General features: G+C 41.6%; 1 protein-coding gene across 2 annotated transcripts in view; it reads right to left on the bottom strand.

The window, feature by feature from the left end:
- Positions 1 to 23463, bottom strand: part of simj (transcriptional repressor p66-beta simjang) — an 89477-nt gene that overhangs the window by 17794 nt on the left and 48220 nt on the right. Inside the window, exons 5-7 of one of the 2 annotated variants that reach the window (XM_076209081.1) lie at positions 18143 to 18573; positions 17452 to 17602; positions 8140 to 8405 (exon numbers count right to left, since the gene is read on the bottom strand). In XM_076209081.1, coding sequence (XP_076065196.1) covers positions 8140 to 8405; positions 17452 to 17602; positions 18143 to 18573 — 848 coding nt within the window. Of the gene's footprint in view, positions 1 to 8073; positions 8406 to 17451; positions 17603 to 18142; positions 18574 to 23463 lie in introns of both variants that reach the window. The other variant, XM_076209075.1, reaches the window with a different exon arrangement.

Genomic DNA, 23463 nt, shown 5'->3' on the forward strand with positions numbered 1-23463 from the left:
CCCCATACTGATTTGTGGACTCAATCAACAATAAGAAATAACAATGTTGTACAACATGGCTATTCCTTAGCTTACTGTTTTTGTTTAGTTTTTTTTAATGCTTGAAACATCTTTTCACTGTTACATTTTATAATTCTGTAGGCTGTATATTTTCAGCAGTAACAGTGCTATACCCAATAAACTATATATTATTTGCATGAAGGGGAGTGGGTGGGGGCTGACGGAGTATGTTTGAGAAATAAATTGATGCAGCCCAAAGGGGTTTCTCCCCATCCCCTCCTTTTCTGCATAAGGGGGGGTTGTCGCCGCATTAATGAAGTGGTCTTGCTGTGGATGCTTCTGACCCAGGGCAATGGACAAGATGCAGGGATGACCTGTCATCCAGGAGGTGCCAATATAAGAGGGTAGAGGGGAGTGGAGTATGTAGGGGATGGAAGGGGTGGGAGTGGTTTCTATGCCTTTGTTTTTTGGCTACCTCCTGTGTAAGGGGTAAGAAAGCCTTTGGTATATGTATGTATGTATTATTATTACTCCCTAACCCTCTTCTCCCACCCCCTCCCTTCCTTGCATCACAGTATCATCTATACACAGCCAATCCCTGCCTTCTCCCTTCCTTCCTCAACAGAGATTCCCCTCTTGCTAAACACCCCCTTCCACCCCAGCCATCCATCTCGTCCTCAGTCATACCCTTAAGTTCATTCCCTCTACACCTTTTACTAATCTTTCTTCACTTATTCTTTCCATGTGTCCAAACCATCCAAATAGTCTTTCATGAATACTACCATCTCCTTTTCCACCACACCCTCCTCCTCATCTCTCACTCTATCCAACCTTGTAACTTCTACCATACTTAAACATTTCATCTCAAACACACTTTTACTCTCTGCCTCTCTTAAGTTCCATGTTTCTGCCTCACACAGTGCTTCTGGCACTATCACCCCTTCAGTCTCTTCTTTGCACCCATTCCAAATCCCTATTTCTCATGACACTTTTCAATCCCCCCCAAGGTATTTACTTCTTTCCCTTAGTCTACAATTTACTTCCACCTCCACTCTTCCCTTTCTTCTCATATGACCCCAAATACCAAAAACTATCCAGTTCCTCCAGCCTCTCTCTCCTACAAGACTCACTTCCACCTTATCCCCTTGTACATCTTATCACCTTTTATAAACATTTACCTTCTATCGTATACCCTCCCAAACTCCCTCAATCCCTGCTCTGACCTTGCCAACAGTGCAATATTTTCAGCAAACAACTGACTCACCTACCACTTTTCTCCATTTCCTTAAACCATCTGTCCCCTCATGCAGAAAAAGAGAAGACAGGGAGAAATCCCTTTGGGCTGCATTAATATATCATTCACACATAAGCATCCTACAACAAGCCCCCCCCATACCCCATTCCTCCCTTCCTTGCATAAATCATTTGCCACTCATCCCAGTCTCCTGCCTTCTCTTGCTCAATGTCCTCCTTTCACCCATCCATCCATTTCATCCTTAGTTGTCCCCTCAAGTTCATTCCCCCTACCTTTGCCTTCCACACCTCTTTTACTAATTTTTCATCACTCATTCTTTCCATGTGTCCAGAACCATCCCAATACTCTTTCATCAGCCCTATCTGCCATCTCCTTTTCCACTCCCACTCTCCTCCTCACCTCTTCATTTCTTACTCTACTCAACCTTGTAACCTCTACCAGACATTTCATTTGAAACATATTTAAAACTAAAAAATTTCATCTCAAACATATTTTTCTTTCTTAAATAGTAATCTATATCCAGTTTTGCCCATATTAAACTAGCTATATTTGTGTATACTCAAACCATCTTCCTCCTACCACCTGTATTTCCATTATCCCTCATCAGCACCCTTTATTTTCTCAACCTGACTTCACCCCATCACTTTTTCCAGATCCTTCTAAAAACAGGTTTTTATTCTTTTTAAAAATCTCCGTCAAGCACACCACTACCTGCTCTCATCTTTGCTTCCCACATCTTCCATTTATTTCTACTCTTCTGTATTTTTTGTGCTTCCTTAGTTCTACTCAGTAACCAAACTTTGTATGCCCACTTTTCTTCCACCGTGGCCTTCGCCTCTTTATCCCACCATTTGCTACCTCTGTCTCCTCCTATCATCATCTCACATATTTTCTCTGCACTCTGAATCATACCCAATCTTCTTTACTTGGTTTCTCTTTTATCCTTCCCTGGCTTCCATACTTCTCTCAGCATGTTATTCTATATTTTTCCCCTTTAATTTTAATTTGCTCTCCTCCACAACTTCTCTGCCTCCCTTTTCTCCCACACTTTACCTCCACTCTCAATTTCCCTACCACCAGGAAATGATCAGACAATCCCTTCCTCTCTCCCCTGAAAATATTTATATGCAAAATTCAATTGCACTATCCTGGCCCATATATACTTATACTTGCTTTTCTTGAACACTATTCACTATCTTCATTTCCTTTTCAGAAATCATTTTTTCACTACAGCTCTTAACTGATACCCTGTACCTCTCTCTCTATTTCAATCAGCTATCTAATAATATGGAGATCCCTCCAACGCCACTACATTTACATCCTCTGAAAACTATATTTTAGACAATCTAAAAAGCCTCCCTATTCTTATTTTCTTGTCTGTGAATTGGTTTAACATCAAGAACTCCCCTCTGAGAAGGACTGGGCATTGCCTCCACTTCTGACCTCCACCACTGGTGTCATTGTCCTAACCTGCTTGGCCAGGTTTCCTTGTACATCTTTGTTACAGTCATGCCTTTCATTCCTTGATTCATAACTTCAAATTTCCTATATCCTCCACTCACCTTTACCTTTCATTTTTGTTTCACTCTGCCAAGAACCTTTTTATTTTTTTTTTCCGTTCAATCTATACATGGATGGGGTGGTGCGAGAGGTGAATGCAAGGGAAGTAGGTAGAGGGTTGGAGATGGTTAAAGAAAATGGAGAAAAGTGGGAAATATGCCAGTTGTTGTTTGCTGATGACACTGCGCTTGTAGCAGGATCAGAGGAGGGATTGAGGAAGTTAGTGACAGAGTTTGAGAAGGTGTGTGAAAGAAGGAAGCTGAAGATAAATGTTGTGACTGCATGAGGAGGAATGGGCGGGGGTGGGGGGTTAGTATGTGTGAGTAAATTTTGACGCAGCCCGAAGGGATTTCTCCCCGTCCTCGCCTTATATGCAAAGGGGGACGGAGAGGGGGGGTCGCCGATTAAATGAAGCGGCCTTGCTGTGGATGTACTGTGTCTTGCGACACTGCTTCTGACCCAGGGCGGTGGGCAGGGTGCAGGGATGACCCGTCATCCAGGAGGTGCTCAGATGAGAGGGAGGGTGGGAGGGGTGTGGAGTGTATTTAGGGATGAAATGGGTGGGAGTGTTTTTATGCCTTTCCCTTTTTGGCTACCTCCCTTGGAAGGGGGAAAAAGCCTTGGTATATGTATGTATGTATGTAAAAGTAAGGTGATGAGATGTACAAGGGGAGCGAGTGACAGCAGGCTGGAAGTGAGCATTAAGGGTGAGAGACTGGAGGAAGTGGATAGTTTTAGATACTTGGGTGCAAATGTGGCAGGACAGGGAGGAGCAGGGGTGGAGGTAGAATGTAGATTGAGAGAAGCAAATAAATGCCTTGGTGGATTAATAAGTGTAATGAGAAATAGATATCTGGGAATGGATGCTAAGAGGAGGTTATATGAAGGAGTGATTGTGCTGACAGCACTATACGGGGCAGAAACATAGAACATAAGAGAGGAAGAGAGAAGGAGTTTGAATGTGTTGGAGATGAGGTGTCTGAGAAGTATGATAAGGGTTACTAGGCTAGATAGAGTGAGAAATGAGGAGGTGAGGAGGAGAACAGGGGTAGAAAGGGAGTTGGAAGATAGGGTTGATGAAAGAGTATTAGGATGGTTTGGACACATGGAAAGAATGAGTGAAGAAAGATTAGTAAAAGAGGTGTGGAAGGCAGAGGTGGAAGGAGTGAATACGAGGGAGTGTCCTAGGATGAGATGGATGGATGGATGGATGGATGGGGTAAAAGGGGCATTACAAAAGAGAGGAATGTCTGTTGAGGAAGGACGGGAGAGGACAGAAGATAGGGGTGAATGGAGAAGGGTTGTGTATAGATGATACTGTGATGCATGAGAGGGAGTGGGTGGGGGATGAGGAAGTATGTATGAGAAATTTGACGCAGCCCAAGAGGATTTCTCCCCGTCTTCTCCTTTTCTGCATGAGGGGATGGAGAGGGGGGGGTCACCAAATTAATGAGGCGGCCTTGCTGTGGATGTGCTGTGTCTTGCGACACTGCTTCTGACCCAGGGCAGTGAACAGGATGCAGGGATGACCCGTCATCCAGGAGGTGCCAAGATGAGAGGGAGGGAGGAGGGTAGAGGGGAGTGGAATATGTAGGGGATGGAATGGGTGGGAATGGTTTCTATGCCTTTTTCTTTTTGGCTACCCCCCGTGTAAGGGGGAAAAAGCCTTTGGTATATGTATGTATTACATGGAAAATAAGGATATAGACGAAGTTGGAACTATACATGAATTTGAGGCTAGGTATAATAAGTCAGAGTAAGAGACAGGATCCTACAAGCATTGCTCCTTTCCTGTATACAACAATTAGTTACAGAAAGTTCTCAGGACTGAGGACCCAAAAAATCATCACCTTCATCTTTCCCTTATGCCTTTCAGTGTACAGATTTTCAGGAGAAAATATGCTAGCCTTCAGAGTCTCCTATCCTTTTGTCTAAGTAATGCAAGTGCTAAACATTGTAAAGATGTATGGCAACCTGGCTATGTGGAAGGCCAATAATCATGTTAAGCTCCAGACTAGCTGCTTTGTGAGAACAGTGTTCATTTGTGCTTGTGATCAACAGCCAGTATGCTTTTATACAAATACAAACACACACATACACACACACACACACACACACACACACACACATATATATATATATATATGCAAAGTAGACCATTTGGAAAAAGAAACTAACAAAGCAGAGCATTTTGTATATTACATCTTCAGTGCACTGAAGATGTAATATACGAAAGCGCTCTGCTTCGTTAGTTTCTTTTTCCAAGTGGTCTACTTTGCATAAGTGAACACATGTACCTGTGTTCTTATTAGCATATATCTATATATATATATATACACACACACATACATACCAAGGGGTTCTTCCCTCTTACAAGGGAGGTAGTCAGTCAAAAGGCATTATTCCAAACCCACCAATTTCATCCTCACATACTCCACTCCCATTCACCACCCTTCCCTCCCTCTCATATTAGCTCCTCATGGATGATGGGTCATCCCTGCATCTCGCCCATTGCCCTGGGTCATAAACAATGCAGCTAGACACAGCATATCCAAAGCAAGGCTGCTTCATTTAATTGGCAACCTCCCTCCCCCTCTGTCCCCTCATGCAGAAAAAGAGAAGACAGGGAGAAATCCCTTTGGCGTGTGTCAAAATATCATTCACACATACTCCCCCACCCCCCCACCTTTTATGCATCACAGCATCATCCATACACAACCATTCTCCACTTCCCCCTATCTTTTGTTTTCTCCCTTCCTTCCTAAACAGACATCCCCCTCTTTCTCAATGCCCCTTTTACCCCATCCATCCATCTCATCCTTGGTTACCCCATCCTGTTCACTCCATCCATCTCTGCCTTCCACACTTCTTTTACTAATCTTTCTTCACTCATTCAAGTGTCCAAACCATCCATATACTTTCATCAACCCTATCTCCCAACTCCTTTTCCACTCCCACTCTCCTCATTTCTTACTCTATCCAGCCTAGTAACCCTTACCATACTTCTCAGACATTTCATCTCAAACACATTCAAACTCCTCTCTTATGTTCCATGTTTCTGCCACCATACAGTGCTGTCAGTACAATCACCCCTTCATACTATATCCTCTTAGCATCTATTCCCAAATGTCTATTTCTCATTACACTTTTTAATCCTCAAAGGCATTTGTTTTTCAATCTACATTCTATCTCCACCTCCCTTTCCCACCACATGTGTCCCCAAGTATCTAAAGCTATCCACTTCCTCCAGCCTCCCTCCCTTAACCCCTTCCATACGGTGCCGCACACGTAGACGTCATGGGGAGCGAGTGTATTCGCGAGGCTGCCATATCAGCGTCTTGATTATATTTATTGTAGTCGCCCCTGTGTTTTTACATTCTCTCAAATGTGCCCTGAATCCCATTCTCTGTGGTATTCAAAATTCGCGGGTGAAAGAGAGAACGATCGATATAAGCGGTGACTATATTTTATGATGCGAGTATTATTACGACACGTCGTACGGCTGGCATTGGCTGCTGCCACTGAGATCTAAGTCCATGACGCCTACGTGTGCGGCACCGTATGGAAGGGGTTAATACTTCCAATTTGCTGCCATTCTCTCCCCTTGTACATCTCATCACCTTACTCTTACACATTTACCTTCAACTTCCTCCTCTTGCACATCTTCCCAAACTCTGTCACTAACTTCCTTAATCCCTCCTCTGATCCTGCCCTAAATGCAGTGTTGTCGGCAAACAACAACTAGCTTATCTCCAATTTTTCTCCATTTTCATTATCTCCAATTTTTCTCCATTTTCTTAAACCATCTCCAATCCCCTTCCCATTACCCTAGCATTTACCTCCCACACCACCCCATCCATGTACACATTGAACAGCCATGGCGACATGGCACATCCCTGGTGAAGTCCCACCTTTACCTCAAACCACTCATTCTCTCCATTTCTAATTCTAACACAGGTTCTATTATTCTTGTAAAAACTCTTAACAGCTTTCCTCCTATCCCATATATGTGCAAAACCTCCCATAGTGCATTCCTGTCTACCCTATCATAAGCATTTTCCAAATTCACAAAGGCCCAAAAATACATCCTTACCATTTGCTAAATATTTCACACTTACCCTACACACACACACATGTAAAAAATAAATTATGGCATTCTTCTAAACACTGATTATTCTTTATTCTCCTAACAAATAAGAATACTATGTGGCTCTAATACATGGGTGTTATCACTAACTCCATACAATATTAAATTTATGAATTCAATACTTCATACATGTATTCTATACATATAAGCAATATTATATATATATATATTCCTGATATCTTAAAATCTATCTGTATATTTCAAATGACAAAAATCAGTATGACTTATATCACTAACCAGAGAAATACCCATACCCATAGAAAATATACCTATTCTATACACAACTCCCATATCTAAATCAAACATGTATAGTTTTCCCTAATGTCATGATACTGAAGTTCATGGCAACTAAAAGAAGTGTTTACCACTTGATTTATGGCAAGTAAAAAATTATTCAGTGTCTCAATAGTCCTGAGATACATATATGTACAAGTATATAAAATATATCCTATATATGTATATAAAATTTACCCTATATATGCCCTATCTTTCCAGAGTTGTGTCTATACTCAACCTGTACAATGAAGGAGTGATGATGTGGTGTGATGGGTGGTGGGTGAATGAGGCATGAAAGAACCAAGGCAAATAAAAATGGGAGGAACTAAGGAAAAAATCAAGCAAGCAGTTGCTAGTATAAACTCAATCAAAACCATAACAGAAAACAAATCAAAGCAAAAATAGTATAATGCACGAACTCAATTAACTTCATAAAATAATGAAAAAAGGAAAAAGTTTTGGAAATAAGAAAACTACTGCATTTATTATCTATGAAAAGAAACCTACAAAGCAGTAACTGAAGATGTCTCAATATGCACTTTGATATGAACAATCATATTTTGTGCAAAATGAGATCCATAACTTTCTCAATTTTAACTAGTCTTTGTTTTGTTAGGTTCTACTTCCATATCAAAATTAGTAAAAACTCAAAACAAACCATAAAAACTATCTTGTGATGCAACTTGATAGGAAAAAATAATATATAACAAAAATAATAATAGAAAAGAATAAAATAAATAAAACAAAATAAAATAATGGTGCCCCTCCTGACTGGTGAGGCTCCAAATGCAACCAAATTATGCAAACAAAAGCATTAGGCTGATGAGATGCAAACCTTGATATGAACCCTGTCCATGGTGGAAGAGGAGGAGATGGAAGGATGAATCGGCGTCGTCCGCACCTTGGAAATGGACACCTGTGAGGGCGAGTCACGATTGTTGGTGGAAGGAGAGGAGGTCCTTGGAGGTGTGTCTTTCCGAATTATCTCCACCTCCCGTGAGAGGCTGAAGGGCAGGTTGAGGTTGGCGGGAAGTCCAGAGATGACATTACTGTTGCTGCTACTGCTACTACTGCTGCTGCTGCTACTGCTGCTGCTGCTGCTGCTACTACCAGACTTGCCACCATTAGCACTTCCAGTGGTTGAGGTTGTACTTGTCAGTGTTGTACCTTTGGGGAAAAAATTACACAGCATTGGTATCCAGTGAAAATGCTTTAACTTTTTTTCTTTCCAATATCATGAAAAGAATACAAACTTGTTATATAATCATATACTGCCAAGTTTTAAATAAACCAGTAAAATACAGTAGAAATAATTCTAAAAAATGGTCACAACTACAATTACTACATATATATAAAGTCAAATACTAATTGTTTACATATAAGCCATTCCTTTATGTAATCCCCAAGAAAAATAAATCTCAAATAGTTCAAGTTTTGATACAATAATCAAACGACATTAACAGTAACTTTTCTGTACTATTGTGCATGTCTGCATATACATGGCAATAATCTACCAAGATTATTCTCGAATCTCATTTCCTGACCTTCATCCTATCACTTTTTGTTCTTACTGATCAACATTCAATCTTCTATTGGCAATCCATTGATCTCCTACTGTCTGAAAAGCCAACTCTTTCTTGTTCGACCTTTTTATTGTAATTTTCTTGTGTAGTTTTAATTTATTCCCTCTTGTTCACCATCTGCATACTAGTCCTCTGAATTCTGCCTTGGAATAAATCTGTATAGTGTAATCATATCAACGATCTCTCTTTATCTAGGGTCTCATTTCTTTTCACAACTATGCTTTGAACCCATCTGATGGCTCCTTCCTGTTTCTATTTGATACATCATTCTATGCTTTTCCTCAGCATTATATTTACCATGCGAGATTCTAAATGCTCCTCTTACTCAAAACTACTATGGCTGCATCTGTCATGTAACTCTGTCTACCTTTAGGATATCTCATGAGCTGAACCTCACCCTCTAATTATTTTCTTCAAGAAGGAAAGTTATTATTAACACAAGTAATCTTTTCTGCTTTCACTGTTATGCTGTGAATCTGAACGCTCTATAAACATTCCATTTCAATCCAGCTCATTTTGATCTGTTTGAAAATGGCAAGTAATGACAAACATGAAGGTAAGAACATTGAGGATTAAGTTTGTAAATAGCACATTTTATGCATTTGTTTTCTCAGTTTGTTGAAAAAGCTTTAATAAGCCTTGTCCTTGCACAATCATTACTATGCCAAATCTAATCTGCCAGTCTTTTTCTACATTTACATACTCCTCTTCACCTACAAGAGGCACACCCAAATTTTTAACTCTGAATATTGTACATTAATTTCCAATATATTTCCCCCACCTTTATACATGAGCTAACAAGTGGCAACTACTCCCCTCCTAATATTACTACAAGCCCATGACAATGAAACAGTCCCACTAATATAAGAGATCAGCCATATTCTTTGTCCAGGAAGAACTTTTGGTGGGTCAAAGTTGATGCATCAGTACTTCTAAAAATATGTACTTTGATATCCCTCTGGCATCATGTAATTGTTCTTTCTTGTGATCTTGCCACTCTTCCATCCCAAAGAGATTTTTCATAGTCTACTTTGTCCACTTCCACCCTTCTCCCCATTCTGAATAGAGCAATTATGTCGCCTCTTCTCTATTTCAACAAGTGGAGTTCCAGTTTTTCTAATCTTACCTTACATGGTGTCTGGGCTTGGGAACTTTTTAGTCATTATTAGTTGTCCACTAAGCTCAATGACAGAACTATATCAAACCAGTGTGTGAGTGAAAATGTGTGTGTGCACAGAAATTGTACACACATGTACACTCAGTATGAAGGTCACCCTTTTAACAACTCATGAACTATGCCTGTGATTTAATCTTAATCACTTTTACTCTTATGTGACTTTAATTGGCTGTCAGGTCCTGTTGTGGAAATGCAGTGTGTTACTGCTTTGCCTGACCCAAGCAGTGTGGCAGGGGGGAGTGATGACATATCTACAAGTTACTAAGATTGAATGGACAACAAATGAATTTTGGACGGGTAAGGGAAGGTGTGTGATTTTGCCAGCCCCTTTATAATGAGAAACGGGCCTTTTTATATATGACTCCAACTTCATTCTGCCCAACAGCCATTTGTCTAGTCTAACATATATCTATCCCCCTTATGACTGATTTCCTAGATCATCTTTTGCTGATCTATCTCTCCTTCTAAACTGTACCTCTGCATCCTATTTTTGTAAACTTCATCAAACATTGTCAAATAACATCATTTGCATTTCAACTTTATCATTTACATGAGAAATTCTCATAAATATAAAAATAATATCTACTGGTTTTAATCTAAAATTGCATGCAATATATCAAAGCAATTATTAAAGAAACTGGAAATGTTAAAAGTGTTAGGCTACAGATATTTGTTTAAGATAGGACACCAAATGGCAGTGAACCAAGCAAACAAGTTATTAAGCACCTTTTGCAAGGGCTTACCATGCCAAAAAATACATCAGTAACAATAATAAATATGAAAATATCTAACAGATTTACAAAATAGCAAAGGTAATACAAATTTCAATTTCTACATACATAAATCCCCTACTAGGTTAAAAATATAAAAGTATGTCCCTTGTACAGGAAAATATTTCTCCAAAGTAAACACTTTTTAATCCTCTTTCAACGCTGGCCACAAATAAATCTTCAGGAAACTGAGGCACCATCTTGTGGAAAAGCTGTCAAGCAGAATCTAGTAGGATCTGTTTGCCTTTTCACCTCCAAAAATAGTGCCCTACTCCACTGAACTACCACATTTGCCAGTGTGAGTTTGAATGTGGTAGGTTGGGTGTTGGGAGTGGAGAGGACAAGGGAGGGAAAGTTTAGCTTCATTGGTGAGTATCCTTGTGTGCGACTCTATGGAAGATGTCTTCCTGTTTTCTGCTTCATTTTTGTACATTTGCTTGTTTTTCTATCAACAGATTGACAGTTTTTCTTCTTTTTTATGTTAACTTGCTAAGTGACATCTTATCTATTTATTCCTTTATTTCTTTTTAATTTATCTTTCTTTTTCTCTTAAGTTATCCCTTTTTTATTAGGGATAATATTTCTGTCATGCAGTTGGAGTGACATTTTTTTCTGTAGTTTGTATTATGTGTTTCTTGATATGTTTCCAACAGGAATTTATCTTTTTTTTTTACTACCTTTTCTATACTTGGGTACTTGGTTGTATAAAAATTCCCAAGGTCTTTTTCAGTTTCCTTTGTATAATTGGTCCATACATATAACTTAGGTTTGAATTCATCTTTGTTATTCCCCTTTGTAGCCTCACTCTTTCTTTGGGTAAGGTGACAACACCACTACTGTATATTCCAGTCAAGGAATGTCCTTATACATGTAATGAAAATGTCACTTTTATATCCTTTTGCAACTTCCGAGTTTCTCTTGTCATTCACTTTATATGACTCTGGTATTTGATCATCTCCTAAGGTCTTCTCTTCCTTTGCCTTTTCTTCTTTGTGATCTTTTTCTCCTTTGGCCGGATACAGAACACATCACATCCATACAAAAACATACATAATCAGATCACAAAACAAAAGCACCATGACCAACCAAACTCCCCAGGACATCAGCCCTACAGTGAAATCCCACCCATAACAAGCTAGAACACATGTCATACTCCAGCTTTAAAATAATACCAATACAGAATAGGCCTATCCAATGACATAAACTGATGCAGATGCAACCATATGGAAGACACAACCAGTTCATCCTACACTGCCCTGCTCTAGCCTTACCCTAACAACAATACAATTTTTGTTCAGCAACTACTGAGCCAATCCAGTGGCTGTTGCTTGTTACTTGGGGGCTGTGGATCTCCAGCAAGAAAGACCTGGAGCAACAAACTGACCAATTTCAATACATGATCCAGTCTCATCACCTCACTTTTGAATGGGTGAAGAACATCCTTTAAGGCTGTGTCCTGCATTTATCAATACACAATCCCCCTTCACATAATTGTTATCTGTTCCACTCCCTCTTCGCTCAAACACTCCTTCACCCCATCCATCCATCTTAGTCTCAGTTTTTTTCTTGAGCCCTCTCTTTAACCACTTACATTTTCTACTTTCTTAGCTAACTTTTCCTTATTCTTTTTTCCCACATGCCCAAACCATCTCAAAATTCTGCCCTTGTCATTCAAACAACTTTTTTCCTATACATGATCTTTACCTCACCTCCACATTTCTTTATTCATTCCAGTATCACCTATCATACATACATATACCATTAGGCCCTTTCCCCCTTACAAGAGAGGTGATCATCCAAGGCATGCACACACTCTTTGATTATAGCTCCTTGTGGATGAAGATCCATCCCAGTCCCAGTCACAAACAATAGAGCAACATTAATCATTCCCCTCCAGAGCAGGGCCTAACAGCAGAACCTGATTTAATCCTATCACTTCATTACATGACAACCCTCCTCTGTCACCCAGATCACCTATCATATTTATAAAAATCTTCATTTCCAATAGTCTATTTCTTTCTGCTTCCCTCATATTCCATGTTTGCTCTATACAGCACTGCAGGTACAACTTTTTCTTTGCATTCACCTCAAAATGTTATTACACCCATACTTAATTTGACCAAGACAGGGACCTGGAAGATGGGTGGCCGATTCATTACCCTAATAGCCATTTTCAAAACCAATCTATCGCCTCCCCTACATCTTGAAATGCATTTGGTCTCTGGACCAGTCCCAGGAGAAAGATGGGGAGGAGGAGGAGTGAGGAACTGGGGGAGGTAGATGGGGGTTAAGGTGGGGATGAGAAAGGAAAGGATTAGGGGGATAGGAAGAAACAGAAGAGGAGGAAGAGAGAATTAGGGAGAAGATGATGAGATGAAAAAGAAAGCTCTAGGAGGAGGAAGAGTAGGAAGGTGAATGGGAGGGGAAAGAGGAAGGGATACAAGGAAGGAGGGGGAGAAAGGAGGATGGGAGAATGGGAGAGGAGGATGGGAGAGGGAGAGGAGGATGGGAGAGGGAGAGGAGGATGGGAGAGGGTGAAGAGGATGGGAGAGGGTGAAGAGGATGGGAGAGGGTGAGGAGGATGGGAGAGGATGAGGAGGATGGGAGAGGGAGAGGAGGAAAGACAAGGTGGGGGTGGAGGGGAGAAAGATGAGAAAGGGTGCTGCACCACAGGGGGGGGGGGAAGAGGAGCAGAGGAGGGGAGGAGAGGAGAGATGGGGAGGAGGAAGTTGAAAGAGGAAGGAGGCCGGAGAGGGGGTAGGAGGAGGAGAGGGGAGAGCGGAGAGGAGGAGGAGGAGAGGGGTGAGGAGGAGGAGGGGCTCGCCCCGGAGAGGAGGAGGAGGAAAGGGAGAGGAGGAGGAGAGGGGGAGGAGGAGGAGAGGGGGAGGAGGAGGGAGGAGGAGGAGGAGGAGGAGAGGGGGAGGAGAAGGAGGTGGAGTGAGTGAAGGGGAGGAGGAGAGGGAGGGGAGAGGTGATGAGAGGTGGAGAGGTGATGAGAGGTGGAGGAGGGGGGGAGGAGGTGGGGGAGGAGAAGAGTGAGGAGGCGGGAAGGCCGAGGATGGGGAGGGGAAAAGGAGGTAGAGGAGGAAAGAAAGTTGGAAGGTAAGGAGAATGGAGTAACAGTAGGAAGAGGGGGGAGGGGGAGGAGGAAGAGCAGAGGAGGAGGGAAGGGAAAGTGGAAGAGGTGGAAAAGAAGCAAGAGGAAGATGAGGGGGGAGATTAGGAAGAAGAGAAGGGTGAAGAGGCAGGAAAAGAGGAAGATGAAGGGGAAGGGGAGGGAAAGGAAGGAAGGGAGAAAGCAGAATGGAGGACGGGGAAATGAATATGTGGAGGAAAGAGGTGGAGGAAGGGGAGGAAGGGAAGGAGGGAGAAGAATAAGAGGAACTGTATGAATATAAGGACGAGTAGGATTAGAGGGAGGAAGAAGAGTAAGAAAGGAAGAGGAAGAATAAGAGGAAGAAAGGGAGGAAGGGGAGGGAAAGGAAAAGGGGAGAAAGAAGGAAATGGAGGAAGTGGAGGAAGACCACATTAAGGAAGAGGAATTTACTGAGGAAGATGTAGGGGATGAAGAGGGAAGAATGAGGAGAGGAGAGAGATGATGAAGTGAAGGAAGAGGAGTGGATGGAGGGTAAGGAAGGAGGGTAAGGAAGGGAGAGGAGAGGGATGATGAGAAGGAAGAGGAGTGGATGGAGAAAAAGGAAGGAAGAGAGGAGGTGAGGAGGCAAGGAAAGGAGGGGAAGAGGGAGGAGGAAAAATGAAATATAGGAGACTGGGAGGTAGAGGAGGAAGGTGAGGGGGAAAGGAAGTGAGGAGGGAAAGAGGGCGCATGGAGGGGGGCAAGAGGAAGGAGTGACATAAGAGCAGGGAGAGGAAGGGGAGGAGGAGTAGGCACACAGAGGGAGGGGAGGACGGCAGAGGGTAGAGGAGAGGGAGTAGGAGAATGAGGGAGGGACGAGTAGGAGAGAGGGAGGGAGGGGAGAGGGAGGGGGAGAGAGGAGGAGAGGGAGGGGGAGAGGAGGAGGAGGAGAGGGGGAGGAGGAGAGAGGTAGAGGTAGAGGTAGAGAGAGGGGGGGAGAGGAGGAGCACAAAGGAGAGGGAGGAGGAGGGGTAAAGGAGAGGGAGGAGGAGGGGTAAAGGAAAGGAAAGGAGGGGTAGGAGGAGGAAGGGGAGGTGTAAAGGAGGAGAAGGAGGGGTAAAGGAAACGGAAAGAGGGTTAGGTGGAGGAAGAGGAGTGGGAAAAAAGACAAAGGAAGGAGAGGAGAAAAAAAGGAAGGAGAAAGAGGACGAGGAGATAAGAAGAGAAAGGAGGAAGAGGAAATATGAAAGAGGAAGAAGGAAGAGAAAGGAGGAAGGGAAAGGGAAGAGAAAGGAGGAAGGGAAAGGGAAAAGAAGGAAGGTCGGGAAGAGAATGAAGAAAGAAGAGGAAAAGGAGGAGGAGATTGAGGGGGAGACTGAGAAGATTGTGGAGATTGAGGAGAAATGGGAGATAATGAGAAGGTGCAGGAGCATGAAGGAGAGGAGGAGGTGGGGGTGTGTGGAAAAGGCAGATGGGATGGGGAAGAAAACAGGAGGTTAAGTATGAGAAGGGAGAATGTGGAGTGGGATGAGGAATGGGTACCGATGGGGGGGGGGGGATGAAGACAGAGCAGGGGGATGGGATGGGACAGAGGATGAGAGGGTAGGAGAAAGAATGGAGGAAAGGAAGAGGGGAAATGGGTGGGGAGAGGAAGAGTAGAAAGAGGAGAAAATAAGGTTAGAAGGAGAAGAATGGAAGAGGAGCAAGGTGGAGGAGGAGGAGGAGGAGGAGCAAGGAAGAGCCGGGAGGAGGAGGGGAGGAGGAGGAGCAAGGAAGAGGAGGAGGGACGAGGAGGAGGAAGAGGAGGGGGGGAAAGGCCAAGAGGAGGGGGGAGAGGCCCAAAGTGGGGAAAGTAGGGAGGGGAGGAGGGAAAGATGGAGGGGGGAGGGGGAGGAGGAGGGGGAGGAGGAGGGGGAGGAGGAGGGGAAGAGGGAAGCAGAGGTATGGGATGAAAAGATGGAGGAAGAGAAATAAAAGGAGGAAGAGGCAGAAAAAGAGGAAGAGGAAGAAAAGGAGGAAAACAAGGGAGAAGGGGTGTGAGGTGGAGGAACAGGGAAGGAGGAAGTTAAGGGAAAGAAGGAAAGGCAAGGGAAGAGGAGGAAAGGGATGGAAGTGAAAGAGTGGGAGGTGGAGGGGGAGGGGGAGGGAGGGAAGAAGGTGGAAGGGAGGAGAGAATGGAGGGAGGAGGAGGAGGAGAGAGGAAGGAGGTGGAAAAGACTGGGAGGTTTACTGGTGTATCTTAAAACAGCTCCAACACCCATTTCTTCTTGCCCCTTACACCATATCACACAAGCAGAACTTATAATATAATAGAACATAACCATAGCAACATACTACTAAAACATACAATAACCTGTCCCAGCACCCCACAATCATCCACACACACTTGTATCACAAAATAAACATTCTACAAGTGAATTTCCTATCTTATTATTAGTCCAAAAACAATGAAGAACCATACTGGCATGGCTGTTTAAGTCACCACCCTGCATTAAAACAATACCAATACAACTGGCCTTACAACAGACTCCAACTGATCCATATGCAACCCCCATACAGAGGACATTGAGTACTTCATTCTATTCTCCCCTACTCTCATACAATTCAGACAGTAAAAAATATATCTAAATGAATTGAGGCCATGAGTGGTTATCTGGGGGCCATGGGTCTCCTGTAAGAGGGAACAGGGCTAACACATAGATTGCTCTATTCTCATCTCCACACATCTCATGATTATCAATTTTTCAATCATACATCATATTACTCAAATACGTCTAAGACACACTGTCACATTCTGCCTCTCATTCCATGTCTCCACTCCATGCATCACAAATGGAATATGTAGAGCAAACTTAATTTTACAGAGGGTACTACATCAAATGACATGGAAGGAAAAAATAATTTCCTCATCTTCCTGAGGGAGTAAGCACTCCTCTATATTTATGAACAACTTGGCACTTTCAAGCTGCATTTCACTGTTCAATTTTCCCCAGTTAGATATGTGGCTAACAACTTTGTTTTCAGTAAATCAAATTAGTCCCTAAAGTTTCTCTAACTGGAAACATGCTGCCCTATTGCTGCCAGCAACAGTCCTAAGGCCCTCCTAATGATCTCTCTTGGAAAGAAAATTGGTCTATTGTCTGCAATGCAATTATGAGACCTTTTCTAAAGTTACCAGCTAGTAAAGGGGAGCAAATGCTGGTTGTCAACTTGCCTGGTGTGAAAAAGTGGTGGAAAAAAGAGTGAAAGTTGATCAGCTTTGGGCCTGATTCACTGCATAAGTGTCTCTTTCAGACACCTGCCCCAAGGAACCTCCTTAAGGAGGAGCTAACAGCAGCCTCACTTTATTTTCTAATCCCAGGATTGTATAAATATAAACACCATTATGAATACAGTATACATAAATAATTGGACATGCTCTATGTAAATAACTATGTAGTCTATACACTCAATTCAATTCTGGATCAAATAATACATCCTGAAAAGCAGTCTTACATATATGTAAATATATATAGGATAAAACTTGCAAGTATGCAATAGATGGTAAGAAGACATCAAGATAGTAGTGAGAACAACAAGGACATAGGTACTAGATTGCTTATCACACCTGCACTTGTACTACCTCTTGCCAGTAGGTGTTTTTGTGCCTGGGCCGCACTTGGGGAGAGGTTAGGTGTGGTCGAACTGGCAAGATTTTTGACTGCTTGCTTGTACTCACGGGAAACCTTCAGGTGGGCAGGGATGGCTGAAGATGAGGCCTGGAAGTAACCACTTCGTCAAGATTTTTCAATATTGCGAACTGTGATCCAAATTGGATCACACCATGACTCCTGTCTGAGCACCCGTGTAATGTTCTGTATTACATACAGCTATGTGCTACTGTCTATCTCTAGTGTGTGCTCACCAGGCCTACATATTATTTCAAGTTTTCATTTTGACATACATTCATCATTTTTCACTGTTTCAGCATTTTCCAGCAATCACTTGGAAATGCCTCTACTTAATGCTATGCATACTCATGGTATGTCCTTCCTTTCTGAGCAAAACCATCCCAAAACTTTATGACAGGCTTTTGCCAATTATGTGGTTAATAAATCTCAATTTAATGATTAAATTTTTTGAAATTCTGTCAAGCAGAGCAAAACACACCCAACATTCTGAAGCCACAATGATTCAGAAGCAAGAGCCTGCTTTGCTCTGCTCAATGCAGCTAAAAATCCTGAGTGTTAGTCTTCCTTTCCAGCCTACTGGCCTACAAGGTCCAATAAGATGAGGTGCGTAAGAGCAGGTGAGATTACCTTGGAACCTAGGTCGGGCTTAATGAGCGGTGGTGGTTGGGTGCTGAGGACTTTGGTGGCGGTCGTGTTAGCCGGGAGTTTGTTGAGAGCATCATTGGTACTGGTGACCACATTCTCTTTCATCAGCTGCGATTGTTTGAGCTTCTTGAGCAGCACCAGCTTCATCTCCTCGCTCCTTAGCTCCACCTGCAGCCTGCGCACCATCTTCATCTTCTCCGCTAGCTCCTCAGGGCTTAGCTCCTTGATGGGAGGTGTGGGCGGCATCTCCAAGTCATTGCTGTCACTCTCATAACCATTAGTGTAACCATTCACCTTTGGAGTTGTTTGCTCCTCATCTGACAGAGCGCTGTCTACGGGGTGGTGGTTCTCCAATCGTCGCCGACTCGTAGGTGGAGGCTCAATCTCACTGTTGGAGTTGCCCTCACCCTCACCTTCAACACAACAATTAATATGTCAACATGTGTACACAAAAATGAAAAGTGGAAGCATGGCATACACCATACTTAAAACTTAGTGTTTCTATGTCTTGGCCAAACACTTATTTTTCCAAAGTTAACAATAAAGTACCTAAAATCTTTATAGACTGACTAATATACATAAACTAAATGTATTCAAGATCAAGCATGTGTGTGTGTGTGTATGTCTATACACAATCCCATGTCTGTGTGTACATATGTAGTTTGCTAAATTGCATTTACCTAAAATAAAAGAAAAGAACTGTGTGAATGTGTGTGTATTTGTGCATTATGTGTGTGTGTGTATGCACATGGGTAGATAGTATGCATTATTAGTGTTACAGAATTACAATGTAATATTAATTCTCTTCTTCCCTTAGTTCACATCAAAATGTAATTTATTTTGAACTCTTAAACACTTTGGATGTACATTGCCCTTTCAAAGACATTATGACCAACCACCTTGACATAAACCAGAGAATGAGTACATGATACATACACTCAATATACCTGTGGCTTTATTCCAACTCAGTAAGCAGGACTGCACCACATTCTGTGTAAAGCAGGTGCTTGGTGTCCCAGATTTCCATGGTGTGAATTTATTCAACAGTACAATTTTTATATGAACTAGCTGAGCTCTCGCCACTTTTTCAAGTTCAAATTGTAACAGTCATTTATTTTTTAATTAAATGCTTTTAGCAAAGATCACTCTTACAACAACTGTGGTCAACCACATTGTCATAAATGACAAATGAAATATAAATAACCCACTTAATTTATTGGTACATTTACTCCAATTCTATGCAAGTCAATAACCTCCCTACACCTAACCGAGATCACATCAAAGTTCTTACTTAACCAGATGGCCTAGTTATAATAGCCCAGCATAGCACTTACAAAACAGAGGCTGACAACACAAATTTGCTTTAATATGTATTAACAACTACGGCTATTACAAAACTGAACGAAGACATCGCCTCAAAAGTGACATTGCTTACCCCCAACTACCATGAATGTATGAAGTACCAACAGTTAAGCTATCAACCTCTTTCACTGTATAAAGACCCTAAAATACGACATGATACACAAAACCTTCACCTCAAACATTAAATGACCTCAAAGTTAAGCCAAATAAGAAACTGAATATACTTGGAACAATGACAGGCACAATATCTGGACAACAGAATCATCACTGTATAAAGTGGAAGTCACAAGATTTTGGGAACAGATAGAAATATCGCAAAACAGAGTTGTAACAACTACACAACTATGGATCCATAGCATATTCAACAACTAAGAAAACAAGACATTTAACGAATAATAACTGGCTGCATTAAAACAACACCAAGAGATCACACAGACACCAAAATCCTTCCTGGAAAGGAACACACAAGAATGCTAGGGATACAGTTTTTAGCACGAGCTGTTGTATCCTCCCACCCCCAGCAGTATTCAACTCATGACATTTACAATAACCTAACCCTTGTATCCTACAATACATCTATGCAAAAATTCACCTAACCAGATCACAAAACATGCACTCCACAACTTACTACCACACTCTATACTTCACTAAAGTCCCTTAATAAGTAGCACATCAGGTTACCAACCCATACTAAAGAGTAAAAATGTAGAATCTGCCTGGCAACAGACCTCAATTGCCTTTCACTTCCCCATCCATGACAGCAGTGCAAATCCTATTCACTGAGTGACTTGTGAGTTCAACCAGTGACTATGGTCCTGTGGGCTGCAAGTTTCTTGTATATGAGAACCAGGGCAATGGATTGACTGATCCGAGCAGGTGTAAAAGTGTAAAATTGTCTAGGTGGAGGTACAGGGTCAAATCTTAAAAAAAATCATCACTCATTACATTCAGCCTGTATTATATAAAACCTATAGTTTCAAATTTGAGAAAAAGTTGCTTCTAACCTTCTGAGTAGGGTGGAGGGGAGGCTGTGTAATGACTCTTCACCCCAAAAATAGTGAGCTGGGAGGAGTGGGTCAGTGGGTAATGGTGTGGGTGTGCTTCAATTCAGTCACCCCACTCATACATAGGGTTGTAGTTATTATCTACATATATGATTCACAATTGAAGTGCTGAACATCAGGCTATCAAATGAGGTGAGAAAAAAAATCTGATGCACCTAACAGTGACCCAAAAGCCAACAAAACTGCTAGTGGGTTAATAGGATAAAAGGACTTGGGAGAAGATAATGGCTGGTTCCTGAGAAATATCACAGAAACCAGTGCCAGAGAAAGGATACTTTAGGATTACATGGTTTAACATGGCCTGCCACCTACCACAGCTTTGAGGAAGACCCTCTAGATTCTAGACAAACTATGTAAGTCTAGATTTTAAATAGAATTTGGGATATGGTGGGTCAATTTTGGCTCCAGGTTCTGCATGGAGTGTAGGACACTATAACAGTATTTTGTCTTTTGTGTAGTTGCATTTAACATTTTAATGTCTTATGCCCAATTCAATATTGATACTATTTTAGCACAGGGCGATGACCACAATGTGGATACGCCAGTGCAATTCTTGCTTATCTAAGGAATTATTTCTGAACTTGATTGATTTGGCAGTTTGTTAAACCATGTTTTGTGATCTGTGTGTGTGTGTGTGTGTGTGTGTGTGTGTGTGTGTGTGTGTGTGTGTGTGTGTGTGTGTCAGTGATGTAGGATATTGAGGTAAGTTGCTGTAGATATCAAGAGTAATGCCACTGGAGTTTGTTGCATACAGTGTTTGTGACATGATATGAGGGTGAGTAGGTTCATGAGCTCTTGCATGAAACCATCTACAGTATACATCATTTTCATATTCTGCTCTATGAGGATGACTTTAGGCTTTATGTATTATATACTACTGGTACTTTTGTCTTTCAGTTTGTTATTATCTTAATGACTTACTTCATATTGTTTCTAGGTTATTTTTGTCTTCTTAATTGTTGGGTACTCTACTATAGAAGCATGATTGTGGTTCTTAGAAAGTGTTAGCAAACAGTTTCTTCCTGACATTCCAATCCTGTGCCTGCAGCTGTTTGGAAATTTATAAACTGCCCTCACTATAAATGAAGTATTGGGGTAAACAAGATCCAGCTGCCAAACACTGCTGTGTAAGTACCCATGACCAGAGCAATGTGACAAGTGACGGGGATGACCTTTCATCCATGAGGTGTTGAGATGGGAGGAACAACAAGTGAATTTAAATATGTATTAAGTGGATGTGTGCTTTGACTCAGACACCTCCTTTATATGGTTAGATACAGTTTTGGTATATATGATTTGCAACCAGTGTGCTGGTGGATGGTCTTTGAATCCAAATCAATTTGTCAAGACAGGTATTCAGTCAATATAGAATCAACATTTTAGGCAGTAAGTCTTGTTTGTGTTCTTACAATGCACTGGAAAGATGTGTTTATGTGATGGGCTTTGTTCATTTAGGTCAAGCATACATGGTTTTATTGTGATATTATCAGCTTATTGAACACAAGAGAGGGCAGGTGCCAGTGAGCTCCTCTTCTGAGCATTAAATAGTACAAGATGGAAGGAGAGTGAACACTGGACTATTTCTGGAAAGCAGGTACCAGTCCCCTTTGGGTCACACCTGTGGATTGATTTTTCTTCTTTCCTTTTCTTTTCTTCTTTTTAGCCGTTCTGAGCAACAGGCTGGTGGATGACAATTCCCCCCCCCCCCAGAAGTCCATCACCCCAATGTACCTGTAGCCACACCTCAACATATTGAAGTACTATTTGACAGAAATGGGATGCTATCCTGAATAATTGGTGTGATTTCACTTAGTTTAAACTAACTAATTAGTGATTAGCAGTAGTCAAAATATTCATCAATTTAAATTAATCAGCTCTAATTGGTAACCATCAGTCAATCAGTAAATCTAGTGCCCCAGTATTATCATCCATCACTAAAAAGAAGACATTTTGTGTTGTTCTTGGAGTAAGATGGAAAAGTTGGGAGTTGGGCACTGTAGGATGCCCTCTGTGGCTTCTGTACAGTGACTGTATCTGGGGTACTTTGAATCTGGTTAGGCCTATTCTGCATGGTACTGTTTCAATACAAAGTAATGGACTGAATGCAGTCATGCCAGTATGGTTTTTACTTGGAAGGACTTCCTTGTTTTCTAATGACCTACTGACAACCAAATTAATTTCTGGGTCACCACTAGACATCTAAAAATATTTGGTAATTTTTTCTTATATGTTAGGATAGCAAACAGCACTTCGTTTCACAAACAGCATGCAATGACTAAAGAACTATTTCCAGTTAATAAAAATCTAATCTGATTCTCTACTCTAGTTACTTAGATTTTAAATGAGATGCATCTGAACACTACTGGAAGATATTAGCATGATCATCATCTCTAGGCTTATGTTTTGCACCCCACACACACACCTATGCTCTCTCCCCCTCTCTACCTCTCCCCTCTTTGATATAAAATCATAATTTTTTTTCAACAACTTATAGTTAGGTCCTATAACACTTCTCATAGCAATCTATTCAATCTTTTTATTGTACTATTTAAGAACCACTACATTTTTTACATGACCTTTAGTTCAAAACCTATGTTTTTGAAGAAAGTTTTCAACCTCTTTAATAAGAGTCAAATTCTTGCAACACTACAACTACAAAATAAATATAATCAAGATGCCGATACCAGTAACCTTGTATAACCACTTGTACTTATAGGCATCATCATATCGAAGAGGTCAACACCTTGTCTCTATTTTCTAATTGTTCAAAACCTACTCATTAGTCGATTTAAACTTTTGAGTGCGGTTGCATCACCCTTTTGCAAGTTCCCCCACCCCCACCTGTGACTGTATGGGACCAATATGAGGTCCTGCATG

Source organism: Oratosquilla oratoria, chromosome 2 (genome assembly GCF_046742065.1).
Source record: "Oratosquilla oratoria isolate Oo_2021 chromosome 2, ASM4674206v1, whole genome shotgun sequence".
NCBI lineage: Eukaryota > Metazoa > Arthropoda > Malacostraca > Stomatopoda > Squillidae > Oratosquilla > Oratosquilla oratoria.